General features: G+C 41.1%; 1 protein-coding gene across 5 annotated transcripts in view; it reads left to right on the top strand.

Moving 5' to 3' along the window:
• Positions 1-27,847, top strand: part of hectd4 (HECT domain E3 ubiquitin protein ligase 4) — a 268,508-nt gene that overhangs the window by 64,298 nt on the left and 176,363 nt on the right. For all 5 annotated transcript variants that reach the window (XM_080208163.1, XM_080208164.1, XM_080208165.1 and 2 more), the window contains exons 5-6: positions 12,399-12,507; positions 18,745-18,883. In XM_080208163.1, the coding sequence (XP_080064289.1) occupies positions 12,399-12,507; positions 18,745-18,883 (248 nt within the window). The remainder of the gene's footprint in view (positions 1-12,398; positions 12,508-18,744; positions 18,884-27,847) is intronic.

The following is a 27,847-nucleotide window of genomic DNA, read 5'->3' as shown; positions in this document are numbered from 1 at the left end:
TATTGAAATATATGGTTGAGGGGGCTTGACAGGGTGGAACCTGAGGATGTTTCCCCTTGTGAGGAGTCTAGTCTGGGAACACAGCTGCTAAGTCAGGATTCTCCCATTTAAGATTGAGGTGAGGATTTTTTTTCCTGAAGGTCATCAGTCTGTGGAATCAACTTCCCCAGAGAGCAGTGCAGACTGTCATTCAATATGTTCAAAGCTGAGTTAGTAGATTTTTGATTGTCAAGGGAGTCTGGGCTTATAGAAGGCAGTAAAGTGAAGTTGAGGCCACAAATAAATCAGCTATGATTGTATCACATGGTGAAGCAGATTCAAAGGATGACCTACCTTTCTAGTTTTTATGGCTGGTAAAATCGCATGGTCCTGTGAAACGTTAGTCTTGTCATTAAGTATTCTTGCATTGCTAAGTGCCAGTGCTAACATGTTGCAGAGAATTCAGTTTGATTTAACTGCTGAAATACAGCAATTTCAGCAATTTCTTTGAGGGGAGGTTGATGTTGAGATCAAATTTTTGCAAGCCTAATGAAGCAGTTTTTAAAAGTTTATTTATTATTGTCACTAGTAGGCTTACATTAATACTAATTATTTTATTTATTAGTATCACAAGTGGGCTTGCTTCAACACGGCAACAAAGCCCATTGAAAATCCTCTAGTCACCACGCTCCAGCGCCTATTTGGGTACACTGATGGAGAATTTTAGCATGCCCAATGCATCTAACCAGCACGTATTTTGGATTGAGGGAGGAAACACGCAGACATGGGGAGAACGTGCAGACTCTGCACGTAGAGCGACCCAAGCCAGGAATTGAACTCGGGTCCCTGGCACTGTGAAGCAGCAGTGCTAACCATTGTGCCACATTTTCAGTGATTTATGGGGTTCGCAACTCATCCCGTTTCTCTCCACAGATAGTTGTATTTTTCATGTATTAATAACAGCATTGAAATTAATCTGTGATTTTCCTCGTAAATCCTGGCCACTTTTCATTTCTGCTCATCTCTTCATTTTTTTGTGGCTGGATTATTTTATTACTCTGGTGTGGTGCTTTTCAGCGTTGTGATGAGATGACACATAACGATCACAAAAGGAGATTGATGTCTTGCTACATAGACGATAAGGAAATAGTATCTTTTTTCAAACTGTGCAGTGATCATACATTAGAATAGTTTTAGTTCAGAGCATACAATAGATATTCCTACTTCTCTAGGTCAACAGGAATTTGTAGCTCAGATGGTTGTGCATTCATTGTTTCCATTAACTGTGAGAGTATGACCTGAACAGTTTTGAACCAGCATAAGTTACTGACTGATCAATTTGCAGCTGCCAAATGCAAACATTGTAACTTGATAGCCTGGAGTGCTCAAAAAAGGAACTTGTAAGCTCACTTTGCACAGAAAATTGATTGGTTTAAGGAATGACTCCATTGCAGCTTTGTTTTACAGTGAAATAGTGCAGGTGGTGCAAAGTATTTGTCATTCACTGATGAGCTTTTGCATGTGCAGAATAATTTGAGGATGAAATGGAAAATATTTAATAGAAGTAAGAAATGCATGGACTCTCAGCTCGCTAACAGTTCAAAGCCTTCCGTTTTGAGTCAGTGGTTTGCACCATGGTGGTCAAATTTAAGTATTGCCTGGTTTGGTACAGGAGGCCCACACTGACATGGGTGACTCTAATATCTTCTGCAGAGGAAAACAAAAACATGCATGATTCGCTGGCCTGTTTTCTTTGGGCTGCCTTCTCAGGCAACTGAATTTTTCGTTTCCGCTCATTTCTTCCAGTGCACTTCCAAACAGTCAAGTCTTCAGTAGTCACAGCCATCAATGACTGTCTCCCAGTTGTCAGTGTCAGTGTCTGCCATCTTTATATGTCGTTTGCCAGTGTCCACGAAGCAGAGGTAGAGGTGCCCAGGAAGCCATGACCAAATCGTCAACTCACTGTATAGAAGGTTTTTTGGCATATGGCCATCTGGTGAACATGCTCACAGATAGTGGTGCATGCCGATTTGGTATTCTTCAGGACCTTCTGAGTAGGTGACCTTGTCTGCCAAGAAATGTCAGGGATACATCTCAGACTGTGATGTTGGATACTGTCGTCTCTGCCTAGCATATGTTGTTCAGGTCTCACCATGGTAGAGGGTGCAGGCTTGGTAAACCTGTAATTTGGTATTTTCAAATTGTTGTTCCACATTCAGCTTGGACAGTTAGCTGTCATCTGAGGGGAACAATCTTAGACAGTGACTGTTCCCATTTGTAATGACCATTTTGAAATGTCTGTGATGCTTCGTTGACTGTTCTGAAGCACCACAGAGTGCAACATGGTATATGTAGAAAATGTGAATTTAGCGCACTGTGTGATGGTCACTTTGAAATGCTTGTAATGGTCTTTCAGATATTTAAGAAATAAAGCATATTTTTGTAAAATAAATCTGAGGGGGGAATGGAATTATCTTTAGATGATTAACCACTTTTAACAAATCAACCAAGCATTTGATCACCTCTTACAATATCATCTGTAAGCATTCATTTGTTGTGCCCAGCCCTTTTTTTTTAGCACAGTCTTCAAAAAACAATTTTTTGCACAGGTGTGCATAAGATTTTTTTCTCACAGAAGGCTGTGCAGTATCATGCAAGCTGCTGTGCAGCTGCGCAGGGCAAGAGAAATATTTCTTAGAGCCTTGGGACTTTTTTTCCCTCCTGTTAAAGGTGTGACATTATACAGCTCATTATGCTTAAGTTTTTCTCACTGATGTTTGACCTCTTCTGTTAGGCCACTGCCATATAAATTTACTCAGCCATCTGTTATTCAGTAATGCTCCTTTTTAAAGTGCATTATTGGACAGTAAGTACAAGTCATTCCCCTTTTGTCAAATTATGATGAACTGGCACCTCAGACATCCAGAGATGTGCTATTTATCTATGTTACTGGTAGTTAACTGTCTGCCTTAAAGCTGAACAATCTTAATTGCCATTCAGTACATGTTGATTTAACTGAAATTGGCATTTGCGACAATAATGTTCTTGTCTAAATGATTCTAAATCCATTACTGTATTTGAATTGAAGATCCTTTTTTTTGAACTCTTTGTTTCACCCTTTATAGCTTTGTATTTCTGTGGAATGATGCCATTTCTAAATAGTGCGCATCTCTAAATGCCCCATATATTCTGCTTGAAATATGTGACACATGTTACTTTCCATCTTGTTGTCTAGCACTATCACATAGTTTCAGGACAGATTTAATGGTTAAAAATGGGCATCTACAAGGCACTGTAAGCCATCAGCAACAAGAGAAATGTGTTCAACCACAGTCTGTAATCTCATGACCCAGCATATCCCTCACCTTATTACCATAAACATAAGACCATAAGAAATAGGAGCAGGAGTAGGCCATCTAGCCCTTCGAGCCTGCCCCACCATTCAATAAGATCATGACTGATCTGTCGTGGCTCAGTTCCACATTCCCGCCCTCTCCCCGTAACCCTTAATCCCCTCGCTTATCAAAAACCCATCAACCCGCGTCTTAAAAATATTTAGCGAGGCAGCCTCCACCAACTCAACGGGCAGAGAATTCCAGAGATTCACCACCCTTTGAGTGAAGAAGTTCCTCCTCAACTCCGTTCTAAACCCCCCCCCCCCCCATCTTGAGGCTGTGCCCCCTAGTCCTACTGTCCTTTCTGAGCGGGAAGACTCTCTCCACCTCTATCCTATCCATCCCATTCATCATCTTATACGTCTCAATGAGATCTCCCCTCATTCTTCACCAAAACTGCACACAGTACTCCAGCTGCAGCCTCACCAATGCCCTATACAGCCACAGCAAGACCTCCCTACTTTTATATTCAATCCCCCTCGCTATGAAGACCAGCATCCCATTAGCCTTCCTGACCACCTGCTGCACCTGCAGGCTGGGTTTTTGCGACTCATGCACAAGGACCCCGAGGTCCCTCTGCACCGCCTGCTGCAGTTTTTCGCCACGTAAGAAATAGTCCTTCCTAACATTATTCCTACCAAAGCGGACCCCCTCGCACTTGCCAACATTAAATTCCATTTGCCAGTTCCTGGCCCATTCGCCCAGCCTATCTAGATCTTCTGCAGACTGTCCACACCCTCCGCGCAATTTGCCGTTTCCCCCAATCTTGGTGTCATCAGCAAATTTCGACACCATACGCTTGGTTCCCTCCTCCAGATCATCTATATAAATGGTAAAAAGCTGAGGCCCCAGCACCGACCCCTGGGGCACTCCACTAGTCACCAACCGCCAATCCGAATAGCACCCATTAACCCCTACTCTCTGCCTCCTATTTGACAACCAATCCTCTATCCACGCTAACACCCTACCCCCAACTCCATGCCCCCTGACGTTCTGCAATAACCTCTTGTAGCCAGGGGAATCAACCCTAGTTTGAGGAGTGGAGGAAATTATGTTTGGAGCTGCATGCGACGGGCGTAAATATCAGATGTTAACCTAGTGAAACTATAATTCTGAGCCAGAAGCATGATCAACAGTAGTAGCAGACAGACCAAAGTGATTCCACAGCCAATGCTGTGTAGTTCTGACATGTTCAATTGTGGATGCTCGTAAACAATTAAAAATTAACTGGAGAGGAGACTCCATAAATATTCTTGTCAGAATGGGAAAATCCAGCATATGAATAAAAAGATATGGCTGAAATGTGTGCAACTATTTTCAACCAAAAGTGCCAAGAGATTGATGCATTTCAGATCCTTCCTGAGGTTCCCAGCTTAATAGATGGCAATCTTAAACCAATTTATTCCATGTGATAAAAGAAATGGTTAAAGTTGCTGGATAAAGCAAAAGCTATATTCTCAATCATCAGCAAAGCAGCATTTACTCAACAATAGCCTTCTCCATGATGCTCAATCACAGCCCTGGTATAACATGGACAAAAGAGCTGAGTCAAAGGGACAGTTTCAAATTTTTTCTTTCTTGGAGATGGTCATGACCTGGCACTGAACATCAAGGCAACATTAAGTGATATTTCAAGGAGGGCTGGCATGGTGGCACAGTCTGAGTGCAGGCCAAGTGACTCCCGGGGTTTATAACAAGACCCAAACATCATAGCTGGCGACAAAGCTGAGTCATGGCCCACAAACTGTGCTACTGCTGCTTTTTGAACGAAAGGGAAGAAGATGAAATGTTGCCAGTTATATTTAGGTCTTGTTATAAGACGTGAAAAGAACATGAGGTAGGCCTATAGAACTTAAACAGGAAACAGTTTGTATTAGGTCTTCACAGCTTCATGGTCAATCCTAGATTGACTTCCAAGCTCCACCCTGGGTGGAACTAGCCACTGGAGTCACCTGTCCTGGATTGTTAAAGAGGCAGCAGTACCCCAACCTTGATATACAACAGTTAGGTGGATTGGCTGCAGTAAAACTGCCCCTTAGTGTCCTGGAATGTGTAAGTTACCATGGCTAATCCATCTAAAAGTGTAGGGTTACAGGGCTAAGGTTTAGGCGAGGGCCTGGGTAAGACACTGTCAGAGTCAGTGCAGACTTGATGGATTGAATGGCTTCTTTCTGCACTGTAGGGATTCAGTGACTTTGACAAAATTGACACCAATGGGAATCAGGTGTGGAGGGAAATCTGTAACAGCTGGAGTAATGTCTAGCTCAGGAAGGTGGTTGTTGGAAGAAGCCAGTCATCTCTCACAGGATATTGTTGCAATAGTTTCTCAGTATACTTTAATTGATTCATCAGTTACCTTCTCTCTGTCATAAGGTGAGAACGGGGAGTGTTTGATAATTGGACAATGTTCAGCACTATTCACAACTTTTCATGGTCATGTTCATATGTAGCCAGACCTGGGCAACATTTATGCTTGGCCTAATGAGTGGTTTGCAACATTTGCTTGTGCCAGAGAATGGCAAACAAGAGAATATAATCATCTTTACTTGAGGATCAATGGCATTCTGTCATAGAATCCCCTACCATCAACATCCTGAGCGGTCACCATTCGCCAAAACTTAACTGGACTAGCCACATAAATACTGCTGCTGCAAAAGCAGGTCAAAGATTGAATTCCACATCAAGTAACTCACCTCCTAACTCCCTAAATCCTGTCCACTGGCTGAAAGACACAATAAGAAGTCTGTCAACACCAGGTTAAAGTCCAACAGGTTTATTTGACATGAGCTTTCGGAGTCCCAGGCTTCTTACTGTGCTTACCCCAGTCCAATGCCGGCATCTCCACATCATGAAAGACAAGTCAGGAGTGTGACAGTAATTCCTGATTGGGCAACTTCCCATTACCTTAAATATTCATTCCCTTCACTGTATTGTTGGGACAAGCAGTGTGTATTATCTACTAAGTGCCCTGCAGCAATTGGCCAGGCTTCCTTCTACGGCATTTTCTCAAACAGCAACCTCTACCCCAAGAAGGACAAGGGCATCTATCAAATAGGAGCACTGCTACCTGCGAGTTCCAAGTCTCCCAGTCTCCTGACTTGGAACTGCATTGCCATTTGTGTGGGACTAATTCCTCATCTAGTGTATTTATTTAGAAAATGTATCCAGAAATATAGTCCTTGCGAACTCCAATAATTTCAAACTGGCAGAGAACTAAATTGTCTGTCTGTAAACCCCAAACAAAAAAAAGACACTTGGCAATGTTGGGGGAACTCACCTTGTATTCCCTGAAGAGCCATTAAGGACCCATGTGCACTGCGCAGACCAAAATTCAAAGAGAGCTATGCATTTTATAACCCAGGGTGCCCAAGAGGAGTCTGCTGCTCTGTTAAGACACAGGGCTCTGCACCCTTTCAATCCTTAATAGTTGAGGCATATAACAACCTCGGGGACCCATGTATGGAAAAGTGGGAGTCATGTGGCATGGGCCTCTGGCTTGTGGAATCAGTAATATTGTCTTGCTGAACTCTGTTTTTGAATATTTGACTAGCGCTTCACAGGCAAGAAGCTCTGGCCCAGGTTGGTCACCTATCCCCATGTGCATCATTTCTGCTGAAAATTCTATACCATCACCTCAAAAACTGACGCATCTCTGTGCGCCTGTCTTATTGTGTAAAGTCAACCCCACTAGAAAAGCGAGTTACATGGCATTGATTTTCATCCTGCTGACTGCCATGAAAAAAATACCTTATTGAATTTTGATTCTGAACACCAGATCCACACAAATTAATATTTACTTTGTCTGATCTCTGCATTGTAAAACCATTTTTCCCTGTTTCTCTTTGGCTGTCTGAATGCAAACGTGGGTACACTGGGAGCCCTTCAACTATGTTTTGTGTGTGCAAATAAATTAACCCATTGAATTCACCCCATCTCAAGCTTACTGTGGGGTTATTAGTAGAGGGAAACAAATGAGATCACCTTTCAGTTTGTGGACCGGTGGAGAGAGGAGAAATAGTACTGTTTAAATTAACTGCCCTTCTGTCTGTAACACATTCTTTGGCTATTGACAGCCAAAACCTGTAACTCCCTACTTCACAGCAGTCAATGTGCCCACATCAGAAGGACTGCAACAGTTCATGAAGGCAGTTTGTCACTATCTTAAGAGCAGTCAGGGATGTCTGCAAGTAGAAAATGAGTCCACAGAAGAAAACTGGCATTAAATTACAGACTTAGACCATTTGGCCCCTTGAGCCTGCTCCATCATTCAACAAGATCATGACTGATCTATTTGTGTTTTGAGTTCTACATTCCCACTACCCCTGATAACTTTTGCTTCTCTTGCCTCAAGAATCTACCTACCTCTTAAAAATGTTCAGTGACTGTGCTCTGACTGCCTCCTGAGATAGAATTCCAAAGTCTCTCAGCCCTCTGTCCCAAAAGGGTAACCTTTTAACTTTAAAACAGTGCTCTGGATTCATCCACAAGAGAGATATCCTTTCCAAGGCCACCTTGCAAATACCATTCAGGATCTTATCAAGTTGCCTCTCATTCTTCTCAACTCCAGTGGAAATAAATCCAACCTGTACAACCTTTCCTCAGAAGACAGCCCACTCTACAGCATTCTCTCTCGTAATCATTCTCTTACACATTTATATCCTTCCTTAAAGAGGCCAAAACTGCACACAATATTCATGATGTTATCTCACCAATGCTCTATATAACTGAAGTATAATATCCTATAATGTTTGGTCTGTCTCGTAATGAAGGATAGCATTCCATTAGCCTTCTTGATGGCATGCAGCACCTGCATACTAACTTTTTGAGACTTGAATACGAAAACACCCCACACTCCTGCATTTCAGAATTTTGTAGTCATCTTCTGTTAAAGTGCTATTTTATTCTTCTGAGCAAAGTGAACAACTTCACGTTTTCCACATTGTACTCCATCTGCCAAATTTCTGCCCACTCATTCAACCTATCTATATTCATCAGCAAATTCCTTATGACTCCTTAACATATTTTCTTATCTATCTTGGTATTGTCTGAAAATGTAGTTTCCTTCCCTTCAGTTACCGATGTAAGTTGTAAAACATTGAAGCCTGACCCCACTTCCTGCAGACCTCCACTTGTCACATTCTGCCAATCAGACAAAGATCCATTTCTGCATATTCTGTTTTCTGTCAGCCAGCCAATCTTCTTTTCCAGACTAGTATGTTGGCCCTTATCCCATTGGCTTTTAGCTTCTGTAATAATCTTTGATGTGGCACTATATCTAATGCCTTCTGAAATCCAACTACATTGCATCTACAGGTTTCCCTTTAGCCACAGGACACATTACTTCTTCAGAAATCCCCAATATATTAGGTAAACAAGATATCTCTTTCACAAAACTATGCTGACTCTTCTTGATTACCTTGTTTTTTGAAATGCTCTGCTCTAACCACCTTAATGGTTGGCTTTAACAGCTTCCCCATGACAAATGTCAAGCTAACTGGCCTGCAGGTTCCTGTTTTCTGCCACCCATCTTTCTTGAATAGAGGGGTTATATTTTCTAATTTCCTGTCTGGTGGAATCTTTTCAGAATTTAGTGAATTTTGGAAAATTTACACCAATAGATCTAATATAACATTAGCCATTTCCTTTAAGACCCTAGAATGAAACCATCAGGACCCAGAGACTTGTCAGCCTGCAGTTTCATCTGTTTGCTCAGTACCATTTCCTGAGTTTTTTTAAAATTAATTCATGGCATCACTGGCTTGCCAGCATTTATTGCCCATCCCTAGTTGCACTTCAGAAGGTGGTGATGAGCTGTCTTGTTGAAATGCTGCAGTCCACGGGTTGTGGGTGGGATGGGCCCACAATGCCGATAGGAAGGAAGTTGCAGAATTTTGACCCAACAGCTGCAAAGGAACGGTGATATATTTCCAAGTCAGGATGGTGAATGGCTTGGAACAACTGCAATTTTACCAAATTCCTCTCCCAGTTCCGCCACCTGATTTACAGCAATTATTTAAAATGGGCGGCACAGTAGCACATGGTTAGCACTGTTGCTTCACAGCTCCAGGGATCTGGATTCGATTCCTGGCTTGGGTCACTGTCTGTGTGGAGTTTGAACATTTTCCTTCTGTCTGCGTGGGTTTCCTCCCACAGTCCAAAGATGTGCGGGTTAGGTTGATTGGCCATGCTAAAATTGCTCCTCAGTCCTGAGATGAGTAGGTTAGCGGGATTAGCAGGTTAAATATGTAGGGAAATGGGGGTTGGGCCTGGGTGGGATTGTGGTTGTTGCAGACTTGATGGACTGAATGGCCTCTTTGTGTACTGTATGATTTCTATGATACTGGATGTTTTTGTATCCTCTATGATGAAGACAAGCAAAATATCTGTTCATTTCATCCACCATTTCCTTATTTGCTATTACTCCCCATTCTCACTGTCTAGTGGACCAACACTCACTCTGCTGATTCTTTTCCTTTTTAGATACTTGTAGCACTCTATTGGCAGTTCTCCTTTGACAGAGAATTTTAACAGTTGGATTTTGCACACTAATGGAATAAGAATATAATTTATTTTGGTGTACAACTGAGGAGCTGATGTTGACAGGTGGTAAACCTTTGAATGGACTTAGTTTATTAAGTTGATCTTTCTCTACACCCTAGCTATGATTAATGCTATATTATGCACCCTCTCCTTTCCTTTCCTTTCCTTTCCTCCCCTATGTACTCTCGAATGGTATGCTTTGTCTGTCAAGCATGCAAGAAACAATACTTTTCACTGTGTACCAATGCATGTGACAATAATCAAATCAAAAGTAAATGATTCATTTTTCTCCCCATTGCATTTCTATAATTTGTTGCAAAGCCAACATCCTCAAATGGCATCTATTTAAAATAACTTGTGCACGTAATGCAACCTGTCATATTTTTGGGTATTAAAAATCATAACAGTTGCACTGCTTCACCACGGCCTGATAAATGAAGTCACTTCAGAGTGTAACGTTGAGGTACAGAAATTAAAACGTCACAGTTCTATGTTAGGTCTCTAAGTTAGCTAATATCTATATTAGCAAATTTTGGCTGCAATTGGTCATTGTTCCCCTCGGATGGAGAAAGCTGGTGTTATTGTGAGACTGCTGTGCTGTGACTACTATTAGGAAGCACTTGGGTGTGAGAGCGGGATTGGTTCCATCACCAACGTCTTTCATTGTCACATTGCTATTAAAAGCTCCTCGTCTATATAAGGATTAGACATTTGGAAGCAGTACCAAAAGGTGAATGAAGCCTGTGGAATCTTTTGAGTCAGCATTTTGAAGTGACAATGGAAAAAACCTCAATGAAGAAGACCAAGAGTACCTAGATTATATGGCAGGATTTAGTTCTTGGGGGAAAGGTTAGGAGTGAAGTCGTAGATCAGTATCCAGTTTTTGGAATAACTTTGCATGATATCTGTGCATGCTGTATATTTTAATTTTGTAAACGTTTAAACATTGGATGTTAACTGTTATTTTCTAAGCATACTAACTTTTTTGGTTTTGGAGTTTCCTGTAAAATAAGTTTCACCATGTTTTCGTGGAAGATAGGATGCTGTCCATAGGACATTTTTTATTTAGCTAGTATTGGCACAGTGGTGCCTCACAGCACCAGAGACCCTGGTTCAATTCCAGCCTTGGTCACAGTCTGTGTGGGTTTCCTCTGGGTGCACCGATTTTCTCCCACAGTCCAAAGGTGTGTGGGATGGGTTGATTGGTCATGCTAAATTGACCTGTGTTGGGGGATTAGCAGGGTAATATTTGAGAAGAAATGTGTTTTGTGATTCTGTGTTTTGAAGGGGTTAATTCATGCTTGTGTTTTGGCTAAATAGGCAGCTGGATCCCTTCGTATGTCATCACTGTTTATCCACTCTCACCCAGTGGTTTTTGAATAGGAATCATGGATTAAAACTCCAGTGGTCCCTACCCTTCTCTCTCACTTCCTTTGTTACTCTCCTCACTTTACAGCTCTTTCCCTTCTCAATCCCCATTGATCTTGAGTGCTGAGGCCAGTTGCATTGCTTCTGTTGGTGATGAAGCCAGCCAACTCAGCAGGGTAGGGATCAAATCTGTAACCTGTTAATTTGGCTGGAATCGTACACATCATATCAGAATACACTTACTCAGTTATTAGGGAGAAAATCTGTCTTGTTGTCAGTGTTGCCGAAGGTCATATAATCCATTGTCCCTTCTGTGTGCTTTATTAATGTTGGTCTACCTTTCCTGCACTGAGAGTCACTTCTGCTTGTTCATTGAGATAGTAAACAAAATATCCATATAAAACTGAACGTGACCATGTGTCTCAAATGTTAGAATTAGGACTTTTAATGTGATTGTGTGGTTGTTGCAACTCATTTGAAACATTATGCTGCATCACTTCCACTTAAGCTTTACTACCTCTACGTGCTTCAGTGAATTGACATCAACATTTCTGACCTTGAATTTAGATTCCTGCACAAATATGCTGAACCTTAGCTCAGCTTTCTCCAACCATAAGTCCACATGTGCACTTTGTTTCCTTAACACCAGTCTCCAATACTGGTGTTATTTGCCTTGCATCACATTTTGCTGCCTTCAAATATCTTCTCAAAATACTTGGGTATTGCTTTGCTTATTCACTCTAAATGGAGGTTTCCTTTTCTACTTCTGCGAGATGCTAATTATTGGTTGCTTGTTAATGTAAAGACTTCACAATGTTGCTTGGAACACAAGAAATGCAATATACAAATGCAAGTTGTTACTAAAACTAGCTCAATTTTATTGGCAACAAATATGGGTTTATGCTTCTGTCGCAGGTGTCAGAAGGCCAAGTTTAGTATTGTAGATGTAGGTACTGCTGCATAGACACCAGTCTCCTGCAATCTGAATTGAAATACTATTTAAAAGTACATTCAAAATTGAAACTGTTGGCGTGTTGAAATATAATGCAAATATTCTGGTATTGCATAAACCATTCTACATGAAATCCATTACACAAATCTATCTTTGTTTTTCAGATGCAGATTTAGGTCGCTGCCTTGCAACAGATGGCATGTACCTTTATTCAACTAACTCTGTTGGCAAGGGGATCAGCAAGCTGGGGTCGGGACTCCATGGGACTCTACGGTAATTGATAGCAAATGCAGTTTTAAACCTGCTACATGTACAGTTTAGCTACTTGGAAATCTTGTATTTTAAAATGTCCATTTTAGGTTAAACAAAACGTGCATTTCATTGTTGAGCAGCCACAAAACCAGCAGATTTATTCTGGCTAGTTTGCTTATTTTATTAATCTCGGGAGTTCATACATTGCTTTTCATATTACTGTTGTCAGCAAAATCTTTTTGGATTGAGTGTGGTGAGAACTCTTTCTCAAATCTGTAATATTGCAACTTATCATTAGTTGCACAGAATTAATCACTTAGTGGCTTCGTAGTACAGGACTTGAGTTTTGTTGAAAAAAGAGACAAGTTGTTGAAGTTTTTGATCTTGTATTCATCAGGACAGACACGAGAACACCAGATTTTAAAGGGAACAATTAAACTGCAAGAAAGAAGTGCTAATTAGGAAGTTGGCTGTGGTTGTGACATTGCCATGGCAAATACCCTAGGGAGGTTTGCTTATTCAAAAAAGGTGCAATGCCTGGGCATGTATTACTTTTGCCTGCAGAGGACAGCCCATGCATACGAATATATGTATTTATAGGAATATGCATATTCAGCATTTGTTGAACAGTCCCAATTGTATTAAGAATTAACACTAACATTCAGTTTTGAGATTATCAGTTGGACTCACAATGGAGCTCACATAGATTTGCTGTAAGGTAATAATTAATTCTTTTTTTCAGAATTAATTATTTTTTGACATTTACAAAAGAGATTATTTCTGAATATTAAAGGGACCATTCAGTGTCACATTGTGTCCCACACATTGGCTTAAGTTCCCAGTTTCAGCAAAATTAGCTGAACTAGCACAGTGAATACACTGAAGTGTGCAGTGAAAAAGTAAGCTAGGGTATGTATTCCCAGTCACTATCTGCTGATGCCTGCTGGAAAATATGTATGTGTCAATATATAGCAGATTTCAGCTTGTTATTCTCAGTGGTGGAAACACAGATGTGGAAAATACTCAGCATAACACATTGCCTTCAGGTGAGGGGAGGTTAGAAAATAAATTACAAATTCATATTTTGAGACAGCTGTTTTGTGTTTTGACTAACCAGTTTACTTGAATTGGGTGAAAGCATTTTTAGTGAACTCGAACGACGAGAACGCAAATAATTTTGTGGTTCGTTGAATGAGTATTTCATGGCTAAGGGAGTGATCTGCTTGTTGATGTTCTGCAAGATCACATTCCTCCGAGCAAAGGTTGAAAGGGTTTTACTTTGGAAATGGTGTATTGATTGTGCATTCTAGTACTCTATATGGCATTGTTCTATTGCTAAAGTGATCTGATACTGAAACATTGTTAAAACACACTTTTGGATTTATTCTTTGCTGTTTTTTTTTTCAATACTTTAATACATCCCATTTACATCCTCACCCGCATCTTTCAAATGGGTGACCAAGCAATTACTCTTGCAAACAAGTATACAGGCACAGTCAGGTCTGATCTGCAGGAGTTACACCATCCTGCATGGAATGCCCTGCCTGCAGCAGTTGTGGACTCGCCAACTTTAAGGGAGTTCAAATGGTCAGTGGACAGGCATCTGGATAACATTGGAATAGTTTAGGTTAGAGGGTCATTAGATTCGTTCCACTGGTCGGTGCAGTGTCGAGGGCCGAAGGGCCTGTTATGTTCTATGTATTAAATTTCTGGCATGAGTTTCATTATGCATCTGTATGAAACATTCTACTGTGATATCATGCTGAACGCATGAAAATATAACAAAAGTGTACCTTGATATTTTTGCATAATGTGAATAAAAATGTTAATTTTTAAAAATTGGTATGCACGTGAAATTAATTTTAGTTTGGATCTCCCATGGCAATTATAAACTGAATCATTAAGCACATGGTTAGGTGTCAGTGAACTCCTCGGTGAAATTAATTTTGTTTCTGGATATCTTCTTTCTGAAGAGAAACAATAGTTTGCAATTATATAGCACTTTCAGTCTGGGGCAAAAGCATCTTAAGGTACATTGTGGAAGTGAAAGCAAAGTAGGCGCAATGCTAAAGAAGAGATTCGAGGAAATGGCCAAAAACCTTTGATCAAAGAGGTGGGCTTTAAGGATGACCTCTAAGCGGGTAGGGGATTTTAGGGAGAGGAGGGAAAATGGGCAAGTGGAACAAGGTGCAGAATAAAATACGGTGAATAGTTTGATGTTGTGAAGATTGAGGGTATAGGATGAGAATTGGGCTTCAAGAGTAATCTGAAATGGCAAAAATGTTGCTGAGGGTTTCAGCAGCAGGTGAAGAGGCAAACGATGTTATGAAGATGAAAGTAGATTGTCTTTGCAGTGGAGATGATTATATGGTCAGAAACACAGTTCATGAGTGAACAGGACTCTTAAGTACAGTTATGTAAACATGTTGCCCTGTGTTACTTCATCCATGTGGAGACTCAAAGTCAGATATGGTATTGATTGCAAGGGGCATCATTGTTATATATGGCCTTTATCTATATTTCCAGTATGGGTTGTTAAGTTGTAGTATCACTAGGCACGATATGATTTCCTAGTCAGGAGCAAAGAAAGTAGTGCTTATACTATTGACCTAACTAAAATCAACTAATTTAATACAGAATGTTGAATGAATTTGGGCCCTCCCTCCAGATCCTTACAAATTTAGACCCATGAAAGTTTTTTCATGTGAACCTGTGCTGAGTAAAGATCACTAATGAAGTAGAACATTTCTGCTCCAATTGCAAAAGTCCAATATTTCAAACGTCTTCTGAACACAGTGGGTGGGATTTTACATAAGAACATAAGAAATAGGAGCAGGAGTAGGCCATCTAGCCCTTCAAGCCTGCCCTGCCATTCAATAAGATCAAGGCTGATCTGAAGTGGATCAGTTCCACTTTCCCGCTTTCTCCCCATAACCCTTAATTCCCTTGTCTATCAGAAACCTATGTACCCGTGACGTAAATATATTTAGCAAGGTAGCCTCCACCAACGGGCAGAGAATTCCAGAGATTCACCTCCCTTTGAGTGAAGAGGTTCCTCCTCAACTTTGATCTAAACTGCCCCCCCACTTATTTTGAGGCTGTGCCCTCTAGTCCTGCTATCCTTTCTAAGCAGGAAGAATCTCTCTACCTCTACCCTATCTATCCCCTTCATTATCTTATATGTCTCTGTAAGATCCCCCCTCAGCCTCCTAAACTCCAACGAGTACAGACCCAATCTGTCCAGTCTCTCTTCGTAGGCTAACCCCCTCATCTCCCGTATCAGCCTAGTGAACCTTTTCTGCACTCCCTCCAAGGCCAATATATCCTTCCATAAGTGCGGCGACCAAAACTGCACACAGTACTCCAGCTGCAGCCTCACCAGTGCCGTGTACAGTTGCAGCAAGACCTCCCTGCTTTTATATTCTATCCCCCTCGGTATAAAGGCCAACATTCCATTTGCCTTCTTGATCACCTGCTGCACCTGCAGACTGGGTTTTTGCGATTCGTGCACAAGGACCCCCAGGTCCCTCTGCACCGTAGCACGCTGCAGCTTTTTGCCTTTTAAGTAATAATCCCTCCTACTATTATTTCTACGGAAGTGGATAACCTCACACTTGCTAACATTATACTCCATCTGCCAGGTCCTCGCCCACTCGCTCAGCCTGTCGAGATCTCTCTGCAGACTTTCCACACCCTCCACGCAATTTGCTTTTCCACTCATCTTTGTGTCATCAGCAAATTTTGTTACCTTACACTCAGTCCCCTCCTCCGTATCATCTATGTAAATGGTAAACAGTTGAGGCCCCAGCACCGATCCTTGCGGCACTCCACTAGTCACCAACTGCCAACCAGAATAGCACCCATTGATTCCAACTTTTTGCTCCCTATTCGACAGCCAATCCTCTATCCACACTAACACCCAACTCCGTGCACCCTAACCTTTTGCAGCAACCTTTTGTGAGGCACCTTATCAAACGCCTTTTGGAAATCTAAAAACACCACATCCACTGGTTCCCCCCTGACTGCCACTCTGTCTACTAGTCACATCCTCATAGAAATCCAATAAATTTGTCAAACACAACTTCCCCTTATTGAATCTGTGCTGCGTCTGCCCGATCAAACCATTCTTTTCTAGGTGCCTCGCTATTTCTTTTTTGATGGATTCCAGCATTTTTCCAACTATGGACATTAAACTAGCCAGCCTGTAATTCCCTGCCTTTTGTTTGCTACCTTTTTTAAACAGCGGCATAACATTAGCCGTTTTCCAATCTTCCGGCACTTCCCCGGAGTCCAACGAATTTTGACAAATAATTACTAAGGCATCCACTATCACCCCTGTCATTTCTTTCAGAATCCTGGGATGCATTCCATCTGGTCCCAGGGACTTGTCTACCTTCAGTCCCGTTAGTCTATTAAGCACTACCTCTCTAGTGACAGTAATCGCATTAAGGCCCTCATCTCCTACCATTCTTCTATCTTTAATATCCGGCAAACTATTTGTGTCCTCCTCTGTGAAGACTGAGGCAAAAAACATTTAAAGCCTCAGCCATTTCCTCATTGCCCACCGCTAAATCCCCCCCTCATCCTCCAAGGATCCAACATTCAGCCTTGCTGAGGCAAGATCATAAAATCCCATCCAAGGCCAGTGGAGATTCCTGGGCCAGGCAAAGTGCTAGGGTTTCAGCCAATGTCTTTTTTCTTTAAAAATGCACTTGACTTTTATACGTGGTTCATGCAGCAATTTAAAATGCTTTTTCCCTTTTTCATTTCCCCCTATCATTCATTTCACTCTGGTAGGACCAGCATGCATCTTACCATCTGCTGATCATTTTAACAAAAAAAGAGACCAGCTTTGTAAATTAAGAACATAAGAAAAAGGAGCAGGAGTAGGCCATCTGGCCCTTCGAGCCTGCCCCACCATTCAATAAGATCATGGCTGATCTGTCGTGGCTCAGTTCCACATTCCCGCCCTCTCCCCATAACCCTTAATCCCCTAGCCTATCAAAAACCTATCAACCCACATCTTAAAAATATTTAGCGAGGTAGCCTCCACCACTTCAATTGGCAGAGAATTCCAGAGATTCACCACCCTTTGAGTGAAGAAGTTCTTCCTCAACTCCGTTCTAAACCACCCCCCCTTTATCTTGAGGCTGCGCCCCCTAGTCTTACTGTCCTTTCTGAGCGGGAAGGGTCTCTCCACCTCTATCTTATCCATCCCATTCATCATCTTATACGTCTCAATGAGATCTTCCCTCATTCTTCTAAACTCTAACGAGTACAAGCCTAGTTTATTCAGCCTCTCCTCATAGCTCAACCCCCTCAACTCCGGTATCAGCCTAGTAAACCTCCTCTGCACTCCCTCCAAGGCCAAAATATCCTTGCGTAAGTACGGCACCCAAAACTGCACACTACTCCAGCTGCGGCCTCACCAATGCCCTATACAGCTGCAGCAAGACCTCCCTACTTTTATATTCAATCCCCCTCGCTATGAAGGCCAGCATCCCATTAGCCTTCCTGACCACCTGCTGCACCTGCAGGCTGGGTTTTTGCGACTCGTGCACAAGGACCCCGAGGTCCCTCTGCACCGTCGCCTGCTGCAGTTTTTCTCCACGTAAGTAATAATCCTTCCTACCAAAGTGGACCACCTTGCACTTGCCAACATTGAATTCCATTTGCCAATTGTTTGGTGATAGGCATTTTGGAGCGATACTTATTACCCGAAAGGAACATAACGTTTTTAACCAAACAATAACGCCCTTGATGCTTGCTCCATCCACTATGTATATATAAATAATTTTGTTATGGACTTGCTTCCCATACCCATTGACAAGGAAAAAAAGCCTTTTCTCGTTACCAACCTTGCTCAGGGCTTCAGAAATTTTACTTGTGCAGTGGGGCAAACTGATGAACATTGACTGATTAAAAAGACTCTCCATACAATTTCCTTCAAGCTATGTTTGAAGATGTGGGGAATAAAAGATAATGCCATCAGCAACGAGGCTTTTAAAATTAAGTGGCTAAAAATTGCTGTAAGCACTTTTGCTGTATTAAATCCATGATTGTAAAAGATGAATTATTGCACAAGAAAACACATCAATAAAAAAAACGCATTAAAAATTGCTGTTATCTGTTGTCTGTTCTGGTGTATTATGTCCTGTAGCAACATGAGTGGTATGTGATGGAGCAAGAATTAATTTTTGTTTGAGCTCATCTGGTAGTGTCATTCCTAATTAGTAGACCCTTTTCTTTTCGTCCCAGGGGGTTTGTCTATTGTCGCACTGATGAACTTGAAGCTGGCTGGATTGCTTTTGGCAGTAGCACTCTCCTTCACCGTCCTGCCTCCTTTGATAGCAAACCTCATTACCTCTTTCAAGTGATTGACCAGTATACCCTACAGGTAATCTCATATTTCTAAACCTCTGCTGTTGAATATTGTTAATACTGTTGCATTTGGTAATTTTTGAAGGCTATCTTGCCTTTTCCTAAAAGTAGAGCCCTGTATTACTGCCCTCAACCAAATTTAGCCATTCTCCTACTCTCTAGAATATCAAAACATCAGTTTGCAATGGTAGAAAATTGAACTATTTTTGTGGTGTTATTGCCATATGAATTCATAAAATGGAAATAATATTTGCTTAAGTGAATGAATATCAGATATCATTGAAGTGCAGATTGTGTAATAAGTATTCTTTCTTGTGTTCATGAATTACATTTGTCCGCTGCTTAGTTTGTATAAAGAAAATAAATTGGGCATGACTGGTGATTTAAAGTTATTTTTTCTCATCAGTGAAAAAAGACATTTCTGGATCAAAATCACCCTTTGATTAATATAGTAGCAACCTTTTGCAACTTCACACGCTAATTAAGTTTACAGATGAACTGTGGAAGTATTGTAGTCATGCCACATCATTGGAAAATGAATCAGGAACTCGGGACTTAGTGGGCTGAATAACTGAAGTTTGCATATTGGATAGAACTTGTAGTCTTGTCTGTACTTTGGACAGTTCAGATTTAAGATGGTATTGATTGTTCAAACTGCCAGATGTTGGATTAGCAGTTGGTTTTACAGAGTTGACTATGCATGTGGTTAACTCATAATATTCGCAGAGCAAAAAGGGAAGGATGTTTTATATGACCTTCCTAGAGTTACGAACATCCCAACACGAAAATATAGAATATTACTGGCAGATTACAAAGAATCCAAGTTGCGTTGATCACGTTTTGATTAGCTCCATTTGTACAAATTATTCCCTGATTATGCTGTTTTTCATGCTATTTTTCTAACATGTTTGGTACTAATTTAAGCTGTTGGGTGTGTGTATATATATATATATATATATATATATATGGAGAAATCCACAGCATTTGGTTTTGAACAGCACTCTTGGGGAGCAGCTCTAAAGCTTACTGAGTAAAATTCTCTGTTACCTTGAAAGTCGACTAAGACACTAATGCAGTAACAATTGTTTAAACTCTTCGGGTTACTACCTGAGCCACGAGCAAATTGGCATAGGGTAAATAAGATTAGAGGGTTGCAAGTGTGGTTTAAAAATTGGTGTGGGAGAATTGGAAGTATATTGTTGGGAATGTTCCTCATCTGAACTGGGCTGTGGCAGTTTGGGGAGGGGGTGGGGGCAGGTGGTGAGGAATCAAATCAGGGAAGATGTGATCATGTAAAAGGAGAGGAAAAGGCAGGGCAGCAACGAGGTAATAATCAGACGGTGGCAGAAAGGGTATGCAAACTTAATAGTGCAACACCAGGTAAGGCCAAAGGTTGCAAAAATAAGTTAAAAGACAGGACTAAATGTTCTGTATTTGAGTGCATGTAACATTCATAACAAAACAGATAACTTGTCAGCTCAAATAGAAAAAAAGTTGTTTGATCTGATGACTATTGCAGGGATGTGGCTGTTAGGTGACGAAGGCTGGGACATGAACGTTGCCGGATATTTGACATTTAGAAAAGTTCAGGAACTAGGAAAAGGTGGTGGGAAGTACTGTTAATTAAGAATTACGTTAATACAATAACAAATTACCTTGATTTTATAGAAATAAGAAATAGCAAAAATAAGAAGTCACTTATGGGAGTAGTGTATAGAGCCCCTAACAGTAAGTATTCTAAGATGGGGTATAGAACAGATATAATGGGGGCCTGTGAGAAAGGTACAGCGATCATCATGGGTGATTTTAACCTACGTATAGACTTAAATCAAATTGGAAAAGATAACTTGGAAGTAAGTTCATTGTATGTTTTTGAGACAGTTTCTTAGAACAGTAAGTTACTGGGCAAATCAAAGAGCAGACTATTTTAAACTCGACAATTTACAATAAGACAGGATTAATTAATGACTTCAGAGTAAATGGTTCCCCAGTTGAGTGATCATAACATAGTTAAGTTTCAAAACGTCTAAAAGTTTACTAATGTCACAGGTGGGCTTACATTAACACTGTAATGAAGTTACTGTGAAAGTTCCCTAGTCGCCACACTCTGGCACGTGTTCAGGTACACTGAAGGACAATTTAGCGTGGCCAGTGCACCTAACCAGCATGTCTTTTGAACCGTGGGAGGAAATTTCATTCTACAGGCCTAAAAGAAGTGGTCGCTGAGATGATAGGTGTATGCTTTGGCTTTAATTTCCCAAAATTTCCTAGATCCTGGCACAGTCCCATCAAATTGGAAAATAGTTGATGTAACTCCTCTGTTCATGCAAGAAGGGAGTTGGAAAGCCAGTTAGTCTAAACTCTGCAGCAGGGAAATAGTTAGAATCCGTTATTAAGGAGGTAAGAACAGAGTATTTAGAAAATCATAATTGTCAGGTGGGGCTAACATGGCTTTGTGAAAGGGAAGTCACATTTGTCTTATTTCTTAGACTTGGAGGAAGTAACAATTAATGTGGTTAAAGGGGAATCTGTAGATTTGGTGAACTTAATTTCCAAAAGACATTTGACAAGTTGCAACATCGAATTGACACAAAATAGAAGCTCGTGGTGTAGTGGGTAACATTTGGCATGAATATGAGATAACTGGAAATCATGAATAGGAATAAAGTGGTAACTTTTGAGTTGGCAAGATATAACCAGTGGAGGGCCACGGAGATCGGTGCTGGGACCTCAACTGTTTGCAAATGTATCAATAACTTGGATGAAGGAATTGAATGTATGCTTGCTGGACTCACTGATGACACAAAAAGTTAATAACTTGTGAAGTGGACTTTAATAGAGGTAGGTTAAGTGAATGGGCAAAAATTTGACGGATGGAACATAATGTAGAGATTTGTCAGATGGACCATTTTATTTAAATGGAGAGCGATTGTAGAGTTTTGCGATACAAAGGGACCTGGGTGTCCTGGCACACACACCGTGAAAAGATAGAATACAAGTACAGCATACGATTAGAAAGGCAAATTGGATGTTGCCATTGCAAGGGGAATGGAACGTAAAGGAACGGTTTAAAAATAAGGGGTCTCCCACTTAAGACAGATGAGAAGGTTATTAACCTGTTGAATTCTGTTCCCCAACATGCGTTGGAGTCAAGGTCATTGAATATGTTTTAAGACTTGGATAGATTCTTGAATGACAAGAGATTCAAAGGGTATAGGGCGTAGCCAGGAAAGTGAAGCCCATAATCATGATCTTAGCAAAATGGTGGCGCAACCTTGAGGGATCAGATGGCCTACTCCTGCGCCTAATATTTATGTTTGTATGTCTTTCAGCTCATGAAACCTGCTTTGTCCAGAATCCATGTATGATAAGGACTTACGTCCCACACCAGGTGTCAGTTCCGCAATGAAAGATTCTTTCTTTACTTCCCTTTTTTTTAAAGAAAAGTATGTTGCTTATATCTTCTCATAACCTTCAATGTTTTTTCTAAATAGTTATTGATCCAGCTCCCATTGAAAGGTGTCAAGTAATGCCCAACTCGCACAGCATCTGTAGGAATCTACTTCAAATGCCCTCTATCCTGTGGAAAACAGAATTTATTTCTGCCTAATCTGTGACCTTGCTTTAAGGTCTGTGAATATGTACATGTCCTCTAGTCCCTTCTCATTGTCCAAGCAGTTTCCTCACTTCCAATAGAATCTAGAGTTTCATTATTTTAAAAACCTACATCGTTGTTCCTTTCAATCCTTCTTTCTAATGAAAAATGAGTTTTTAAGTTGTTCTATGACTTAGTTCTCTAAGGACTGGCGTTGCCTTCAAACTTTTTCTTTTGCAATATTTTGAGGTACGTTGACTAAAATTGCATGCAGCACACAATATGACTTGAATTGACTTGTAATCCAATGCATTTCATGTGGAACTTTGCATCCTTTTTGCCTTATTGTCAGCATTTGCATCAAACAGATGCTGTCAGGGTATGACCAATTAATATGTCTAAATTCTTGTCCTTTTCAAACATTTGTTGATGTTGCAAATATTAGTCATGGCACAAATCAACTCCTGCGACCCTGGCTGCCTGGATCCACTATATTCGTCTAATGTTGCAACAGGTCCACAGCAAGCGCCCTCTCTCTGGCCCTGCACTCAATCCTGGAACACCTAGATAACAAGACACCTATGTCGGACTCCTATTTGGAGACGACAGCTCCGTCTTTAACACTATTCTTACGAGACTCAGCTCCAAACTTCCTGGCCTGGGGTTCGGGTCCTCCCTCTGCAACTGGATCTTAGACTTCCTAACCCACAGACCACAGTCAGTAAGGATAAGCAACAACTTCCTCCACGATCATCCTCAACACTGGTGCTCCATGAGGCTACGTCCTCAGCCCCTTCCTATACTCCCTATACACTAATGACTGTCCACATTCACCTCCAACTCAATATTCAAGTTTGCTGACAACACCACTGGGATCACAAACAATGATGAGACAGGAAAGAGATAGAGAATCTGGTGAACTGCTGCGACAACAATAACCTCTCCCTCAATGTCAACAAAACGAAGGAGGTAGTCATCGACTTCAGGAAGCACAGTGGAGGGCATGCCAATGTCTACATCAATGGAAACAAAGTAGAAATGGCCACAAGCTTCATATTTCTACGTGTCCAAATTATCAACAACCTGTCTTGGTCCCACCATGCGGACGCTATGGTTAAGAAAGCTCATCAACCCCTCTACTTTCGCAGGAGACTAAGGAAATTTGGCATATCAGCTACAGCTCTCACCAGTTTCTATAGATGCATTATAGAAAGCATTGTTCCAGTTGTATCACAGCTTGGTAAGGCTCCTGCTCTGTCTAAGACCGCAATAATCTAGAAAGAGTCGTGAATGCAGCCCAGTCCATCACTCAAACCAGCCTCCCATCCATTGACACTGCTTACACTTTCCGATGTCTCAGAAAAGCAGCCAGCATAGTCAAGGACCCCACACACCACAGAGATATTCTCTTCCACCTTCTTCCGTTGGGAAAAAGATACAAAAGTCTGAGGACATGTACCAACCGACTCAAAAAAACAGCTCCTTCCCTGTTGCCATCAGATTTTTGAATGGATCTACCTCCATTCTGTTCTACAGCCTAGTTATGACTTGAACAGTACATTCTGTCCACTCTCATTCCCCATGTATGGTATGCCTTGTCTGTATAGCGCACAAGAAATAATACTTTCATTGCATACCAATACATGTGGCAATAATAAATCAAATCAAATGTTTATTGTTATTACTTCTAAACTTGTATTGTTACTTAAATCAGTCTGCCATGACTAAACAATCCAAACTTGAAACAATCCACCCAGGTCTCTCTGACGATGATCGTTCTCTCATGGCTTTCTCAGCTTTTCTAAGCTGACCATTTTTTTAAGTAGTAGAGACATCCTGTTTCTATTTTTTCTGAATATCACATAGTAAGGACCCCAGAATGAGCAATTTCTTTTTCTATCCACCCTGCCTTTTACTAAATCAATTCTCAATCCGTGTAGAGAATTTATCATCTGTTCTGAGCTTTCAACTTCATTCACAGCCTTGTATGAAAAGCTTTTACCAAATATCTTTTGATGACCCAACTATTTCAATTTATCTTTATCCACTAACTTTAAAGAATTCGAATAGGTTTGTACACAACTTGCTGCTGATTCTTTCTTTTTTTTTGATATTCATTTATAGAAATCCATTGGATTTTTCCAGTCTAATGCTATTAGCTATTTATAAACCATTTCAAAGAACAATCATATTGGACTTGAAATGTCAACTCTGTTTCTCTCTATAGATTTTGACATGAGTTTTCCAGCATTTTCTGTTCTATTTCAAATTTGCAGCATACACGGTATTTTGTTTTTAAAGCTATCAATTTGTCAATACAAGATTTTTGAATAGCTGTCTTCTAGTTAGCAGTGCTGCAGTATTTATTAAATTCTGAAAATAACAATCACAAATTTATTCTATAATTCCTTAAAGATTTGTTAATATGTCTATTCTGTTCCAGAAGTCTGCTGGATATTTAATCTCATCCATTTCTCGATAATATTTTTCTGACTAAGTTCTGTCTATTATGGATGCGATGATCCTTTGTAAAAATTGATGTGAAGAACCCAGTTGATATCGCTGCTATATCTGATCCTTCATAATAGCTGTCTAGCATGCAGGCATTATATGTTCTGTACTCTATTTCAAAAAATAAGTATTTCTGTGCTGGGTTTTGAATAACCAGTTCTATAAACAGAAGCACGAGAAGCTTACCGAATGGAAAAAAACAAAAACTCCACTGTAAACTGCAGCCAAACAATTGCCATACATGTATTTTCGTTTGTGAACCCTATAACCCAATTTATAATTCAAAATGCGTGGTTTTTAATACATCTTTTCTTAAGGGCATTTCAATGCTGCCAGAAAATCTGCGCCTGTATCAGGTGTCCTATATGGTGCACCGCAAGAATAACTGATTCTAAGAAACTCAATGTGTTTTAGAATATTATTCTCAGTAATTAAAGAACACAACCTTGCAGTATCTATTGGTCTTGAAAGATGTGAAGCAAGCCCATAAATATTATGCAGTTGCCTTCCAGACTCACTCAATTACCCTGTCAGAGAGGCAAGAGCTGAAGCATTTTCTCTCGTTAATTATGCACACCACAGCGCAGAACCAGCAATTCCCACAATGTTCTCTCCCATGCCATATAAGTGTGGGGCAAGTACAACTAATATTCAGAGTAGTTCCCACAAACAATGATATTGTCATACCTGCGGAAAATGGACTCTTCGTCACAAAACACACATGGCATAAGTGCTTGTACAGAAGCTTAGGCATTTACTTGAAGCTGTTGAATAATGGGTCACTCATTATAGGGCTTTTCATTTGAGGCAATTACGGATTTTATAGGAAGTCCTGGGCGAAGGTGAGGAAATTGAGAGTTTGTAGCCCAAAGTTCTGAATCTGGAATAAATAGCTGCTATCAGTAAAAATGACTGATGCTGCCAGATTGTCATAAAAACTTAACTAGTTTACCATGTCCTTTAAGGGAAGGAATCCTGTTTTACTACTTGCACGTTTTGAATCTGCTCAGGATTACATGTATATCCAGGACATACAACGCTCCTTGGATTGCTGTTCTTGCCACATTGAGATCCACACTCACTGCCATATGTGCACATTTGACCTCACACTCCAGCAGCACCAAATTGCCCCCTCAAAGCTTTCCTTGTCCCCAGTTTCATTTTTTTCATCTAATCTGATGCCTTGAGAAGCTTTTTCTCTCTCTCTCTGGCATAAGGAATGCAAGCTCCAGCAATTTGCTGATTCCAGTGCCCATCCTGGACTCTCCTCAACTTGCCATCCTTCTGACCCTATTCCTCCTCCCAACCCAGCCTTGCTGTGTATTCACTATACCCTGACCTGCCTGTCTCTGACGTGGCATGTTCTGTACTCTGCAAAGGACTCAGTTTCATCACCTTGCTCCTCAACCCAATTAATTTTGGGGTTGGCACAATGCTGAACTCTTCTTCCATCGCCCTGTTTTCATGCTCCAGTGTTTGGCCAGGAATCTTTTCCCCCTTCAGTGGATCCTTTCACCCATCTTGAGTCTCCTCCCTCTACCTGGACCCCACCCACTGGCCTCCTACCTGCATCTTGATTGTTTCATTAGCATGACCTCTACTGTCTCCATTTCTCTGCCCCTCTCACTCACTTAAATCTGTCTCCCTCTAAATTTGCTGCATTCCATTCTCTTAGGCCCAGCCTTGACCTTGTGATAAAAGCTGCTGACAAGGGTGGTGCCATTATTATTTGGCATACTGATCTTTCATTTGCAGAGACTGAGCACCAATTCTTGGATACTTTCTCCAACCTCCCTCAGACCATGACCTTATCAGTGAACATCAAGTTGTTGTTTCCAGGATGGTCACTGACCTTATTACTCTTGTAATCTTCCCTCCATACCCTCCAGCCTCATAGTCCTCCAATCCGCACAGCCCACTCTTACCTCTTTCCCAAAATCCACAAGTAGTTGCCCTGGTAGGTCCATTGTATCAGGCTGTTTGTGCTTCATGAAACTAATTTCTTCCGATCTTGACTTCATCCTCTCTTCCCTTGTCCAATCTCTACCCACATTTATGATTCATCTGATGCCCTACATTGTATCAGTAATTTCCAGTTCCTTGGCCCTAACCACCCCCCAGTAACTGTGGATGCCCAATTCTTCTACCACCATTCTCCACCAGGATGGTCTGGTGGTTTGCTGTTTCTTTCCTTAAGCACAGACCCGAACAAATCATGTCCATTAGCACTCTGCTTGGTTGAGCTTGTTCTGTCACTTAATAATTTCTCCTTTTAACGTCCCACTTCCTATAAATAGAAGGTGTGGCTATGGGTACCTGCGTGGCCCCAGTTATGCCTGTCTTTTTGTGGGTTAGGTGGAACACTCCTTGCTCCAGTCCTAGTCAGACCCACTCCTGTACCCCTCTTTGTTACATCAATGATTGTTTCGGTGCTGCTTCATGCTCTCATCTGGACTTCAAAAATTTTTCAACATTGCTTCCAATTTCCAGTCCTCTTTCCTGCACTTGGTCCATTTCGGACTCTTCCCTTCCTTGACTTTTCTATCTCCATTTCCACTTGAAATGTGACACCATCCAGGATAAGCAGCCTACTTGATTGACACTCCATCTACATGCATTCATTCCTCCCTCCACCGACGAACAGTGGCATTAATGTGTACTATCTATGAGATGCAGTGCAGGGACTTACCAAGTCTTCTACAGCACCTTCCAACCCCAACTGCCATCAAGAAGGACAAGGGCAGCAGACACATTGGAACACCGTCACTTGGAACTTGCTCTCCAAGACGCTGACCATCCTGATTTGGAAATGTATTGACATTCCTTCACTATCACTAGTTCAAAATCCCAGAATTCACTCCCTAATAATATTAG

Source organism: Carcharhinus amblyrhynchos, chromosome 20, assembly GCF_965287045.1.
Source record: "Carcharhinus amblyrhynchos chromosome 20, sCarAmb.v2.hapA, whole genome shotgun sequence".
In the NCBI taxonomy this organism is placed as follows: Eukaryota; Metazoa; Chordata; class Chondrichthyes; order Carcharhiniformes; family Carcharhinidae; genus Carcharhinus; species Carcharhinus amblyrhynchos.
The sequence above is the reverse complement of the archived record's forward strand: the minus strand, read 5'-3'. Positions and strand labels throughout refer to the sequence as shown.